At 47.6% G+C, this 4,733-nt stretch overlaps 1 protein-coding gene across 1 annotated transcript; it reads left to right on the forward strand.

Annotated features, from left to right (window-relative positions):
• Window positions 1-206: 206 nt before the first annotated feature.
• Window positions 207-4,204, forward strand: twnk (twinkle mtDNA helicase; the record flags this gene model as incomplete). The annotated part of the gene is made up of 5 exons (XM_084459763.1): window positions 207-1,563; window positions 1,672-1,912; window positions 2,488-2,595; window positions 3,122-3,263; window positions 3,353-4,204. 5 exons carry the CDS (start codon window positions 207-209, stop codon window positions 3,833-3,835), a joined length of 2,331 nt encoding a protein of 776 aa, XP_084315889.1. The 3' UTR covers window positions 3,836-4,204.
• Between the last annotated feature and the right edge of the window lie 529 nt (window positions 4,205-4,733).

The raw sequence follows: 4,733 nt of genomic DNA on the forward strand, positions 1-4,733 counted from the left end.
TTTTGTTTTAATGCTTTTAATTTGTCCTGCCTTTTGTTTTAAATGTCTATAATGTCTTGCTTTTTGTTTTAATGCTTTTAATGTCTCATGTAAAGCACCTTGAATTGCCCTGTGGCTGAAATGTGCTTTATAAATAAACTTGCCTTGCCTTGCCTTGAAACCTTGCTCATATCTATTTCAGGTTCGATGTCTTGAATTAAGCACAAATGTGGAGGGGCTGGTTTGTGAAAGGCACCGCCTGTTTCTCGCAGGTGGCAGCTCGCAGCCTTCCTCACCAAAGATGTCTCTCCTCCTCCCTTTTGAAACTCGTCACGATGAGACACACGGCGAGGTTTTCTCTCCCCACCTCTCGTCCTCCGGGACGACTATGGGGTGCGGCGTCGCCACTCAACATGACCCGGTGCTATAAGAAGGACACCAAGTCCCCCATAGACCTCCCTCTCAATCCCATCACAGTGACAGACATCAAACAGTATCTACGCTCCAAAAACGTTCCCTTCTATGATGGCTACAGCTGCTTGCATTCCCCAAGTATTTTCATGGACTCAGCCTTGCCTGTCACTGATGCTCCAGGGAGAGAGAACTTCACCATGTTCATAGACAAGACCACAGGCCAGTTCTTGTGCAAGGACACGTTGGTGGAGGGCAGCTGGGAGGACCTTCAGGACTGTCTGGAGGTGATGCAGAAGGAGGGCCAGGCGTCGCTCAGCCCTGGCGTGCTGCTGGGGTACCCCGAGAGCTTGGAGGAGCAGGAGGAGAGAGAGCTGGAAGTGAGGGAGGTGCAGAGGATCTGGTCCAGCTCCGTGCCTTTCTCCGACGTCCCCGACGAGGAGGCCCAGCTGGTCAAAACCATGTTCCAGATCAGCAAGATCTCCAACGCCACGCTCAAGAAGTTCGGCGTGAGGCTCTTCAAGCCCACCAAGAGCCTGGTGTTCCCCTGGTTCGGAGGTCCGGACTCCAGCTTGAGGGGCATCAAGTTAATGTCTGCCCAGAGCACGGAAAATGGGGGAGTGGCTTACACTGAGGCCACAGTGCCTAAGGCGGGGTCCTACCACAACCTCTTCGGCCTTCCCCTGGTGGGACGTATGGACTCGGAGGTCATACTGACGGGCCATGAGCTGGACACCCTGGCGGTCAGCCAGGCCACCGGCCTCCCCAGCGTAGCCCTTCCCCGGGGGGTCAGCTGCCTCCCACCGGCCCTCCTCCCCTACCTGGAGCAGTTCAGGAGGGTGACCCTCTGGCTGGGGGAGGACATGCGCTCCTGGGAGGCCTCCAAGATCTTCTCTCGTAAGCTGGGTCTGAAGCGCTGCTGGCTGGTGCGGCCCGGGGAGTTCCAGCCCTGCGCGGCCGAGGCTCTGGCCCGGGGGGACAACCTGGCCCGCATCATCAAGGTCTCCATTCTCGCGGCCCACAAGTCCATCGTGTCCTTCAGGCAGCTCCGGGAGGACGTCTACGGGGAGCTGGTGAACACGGAGCAGGTGGCCGGGGTGAAGTGGACGAGGTTCGAAGAGCTCAATAAGATCCTCAAAGGTCACCGCAAGGGCGAGCTGACAGTTTTCACAGGTGGGTGATGGGATTTTAAAATGGCACGTCGATGTTTGTGATGCTCCTCACAGAAATGTTTGCTGTAGATTTTAAATGTGTCTCTATCCCCTCACCTTTGACCTCTAGGGCCCACGGGCAGCGGGAAAACCACCTTCATCAGTGAGTTTGCTCTGGACCTGTGCATGCAGGGGGTCAACACGCTGTGGGGCAGTTTTGAGATCAACAACGTCCGTCTGGCCAAGATCATGCTGACCCAGTTCGCCATGCAGAGGCTGGAGGAGAACCTGGACCAGTACGACTCCTGGGCTGACAAGTTTGAGGAGCTGCCCCTCTACTTCATGACTTTCCACGGGCAGCAGAACATCAAGTGGGTCTTCAAAAGGCATTTTCCTGGCTCGCAATGGGTCTTTGGGGGGGCGATGTGCACACAATTTTGGGGGGAAACCTCTGTTTAATGCCGAGTAGCCTACCAGCATGTATAGGCCTGTATTCTTTGCTGTCGTTCTGACTGAGCTCACTTTTCACAATCGTGGGAAATCTCCCGACATGAAACAAAATGGATATGAAGACAAAATGTTTAAGATACTGATAACCTGTCTATTAATAATCTCAACTACTAGTGGTCCAAACCAAGAGAGGTGGGCTGCACTTGAAACAAGCTATCAAACACATTTGGAGAGGATTTGAATTCCTATTTTTATTCTCAATTTTTAGCATTTTGGCACTGGTGATTTTCCTTTGGCTCTGGCAAAAATCTCTTTTGGGGGGCGCCAAAAAATCCTCTATGCAGGAAAAACCATGATCAGAACATGTACTGTACCTTCATTTGAGTGATACGTACTGAGTGATACGTACTGAGTGATACGTACTGCAGTGTGGACGCTGGAATTTGTGGTCTACATTGTACATTTTCACTACTTAGCCTGTCCTCTCTCTCTACAGGGCCGTGCTGGACACCATGCAGCATGCTGTCTACTTATACGACATCAACCATGTGATCATTGACAACCTGCAGTTCATGATGGGCCAAGAGAACTTCTCCATGGACAAGTGAGAACTTACTCAGTAGGGCTGGGTATCGATTCGAATTTCAAGAATCGATTCGATTCCGATTCACAAGGTTCAGAATCGATTATCACGATTCATTTTGATTCGATTCAATTCAATATCGATTCGGTTAGTTTTACTAAAACCTGTTTTTTTTGCTGTAACCTTAATTACATGACTGCCAAGTTATGCAACACATCAATACTAGGGCTGGGTATCGATACTGATTTCCAAAAATGAATGAATGAATGAATCATTGAATGAATTAATGAACTATTCATTCCTTCATTCATTCATTCATTAAATAAAAGATCAATTTTGGGATTCATGAATCGATTCTGAATCATCGATTTTTTAAACCCAGCCCTATTACTCAGTCACTTACTGACCCTGTGCTGATCAGTTTCACATATCAAGTAGTAGAATATCAACATTTAAAAAAAAAAAAAAAAAACTAATTAAGTGATAGTTGTCTGAGGATTGCAATATAGTTCATTATAATGTATTCCTCTGATTGTGTCTCAACCAGGTATGCTGCCCAGGACCACATCATTGCAGCGTTTAGGAAGTTCGCCACCAACAGCAGCTGTCATGTGACTCTGATCATCCACCCCAGGAAAGAGGAGGACGACCAAGACCTACAGACGGCGTCCATCTTTGGTTCCGCTAAGGTGAGAGAAAGGTCACATCTAGCCCTGGTAATTCAGTGTAACAGATTCATTCTTTATGTGGTACCAACATTTATTTTCACCGGTTCCAGGCCAGCCAAGAAGCAGACAACGTCCTCATCCTGCAGGAGAAGAAGCTGGTGACCCGGCCGGGCCGAAGGTCCCTCCAGGTGGCCAAGAACCGCTTCGACGGAGACGTGGGCATCTTCCCCCTGGAGTTCCTCAAGGACTCGCTCACCTTCTCTGCCCCCGTCAAAGCCAAGCACAAGATCACCAAGGTCAAAGGGGACCTGACAGATACGGAAGAGGCAGGGAAGAAGGAGCAGCTACCAGGGAAGAAGAAGAAGGAGGAGAAGAAAGAAGAAATGGCGGCTAAGGAGAAGGCTGTGAAGAGGGAGCAGCTACCAGGGAAGGAGGAGGAGAGGAAGGAAGAGATGGCGGTGAAGGAGAAGGCTGTGAAGACGGAGAAGACCACCAAAGCGGCAAAAACAACCAGAGCTGTGAAGAGTCCCGCTGCAGGTAAGAACGCAGCAGAAGAAGTGGAAAGAACGCCCCAGAGTGAAGATTCGGTTTGATACTGATGTGAAATACGATACGATGGATGAAGCAATGATTTGTCAGAAGAGGTTGCGGTTCACTATGCAACAGTGATGGTCAAGACCTCAAGATTATCCCCAAAATGGCTGCATATGGAATATATTCACCACAATCAAGAGACATTTTAAGAGAAATGTATTGTTTTGGGTCTCAAAATATATATATATATATATATATATATATATAGTTCTCAACTTGCCACTGAACAGTTTGACTGCTTCTCCCCAAGTAAAAAGTTCATTCATTTCCGTTAAGCTCATTAAACTGTGATATCAGGACCTAGAAGTTCAGTAATAACTGTTTTGTTTGTTAGGTGTGAAAACCTAAACCTTTAAACATTACACTACGTGTCCCCTACTGTCTTTTTACACCTGTGTCTTGAACATGAAATGCTGCTTTTTGCTAAAATAAATACATAAATACAACCTTGATATTGATGTAACTGTTGTTGGTTGCAACTCTCTTTCTCATCAATAGGGGGTGCTGGTCTCCCAGTCGTTGACAGATTTAGAGAGCTGTATTAGTAGCTTATGGTTTAGATATACCAAAAGGCATTTCATTGCTGTATTTCCTAAATATACAGTATTGTAATGACATGACATGCAGCAGGTGTATTCTGGGTGTTTAACCATAAATGAGAAATGCTATAGAAATATAGCTGGTGCTAGTTTGAGGTTGGGCTGTATTGATTGGGTGTTTTTTTCTGTTAGTACTCAAACTACAATACTGAAGGTTGGCCATGTTTCACTTATGTCCTGCCATTTACCACCGAGACTGGAGGTTTGTCTCCCAAGTCTTTTTCTTTTTGCCGTTTGGGTTTTCTAGGAGTGAATGAATGTCAGCCCTCGTTTGTGAGAGTATTAAGTTCCACTGAGA

Source organism: Borostomias antarcticus (assembly GCF_949987555.1).
Source record: "Borostomias antarcticus genome assembly, chromosome: 29".
Taxonomy (NCBI): domain Eukaryota; kingdom Metazoa; phylum Chordata; class Actinopteri; order Stomiiformes; family Stomiidae; genus Borostomias; species Borostomias antarcticus.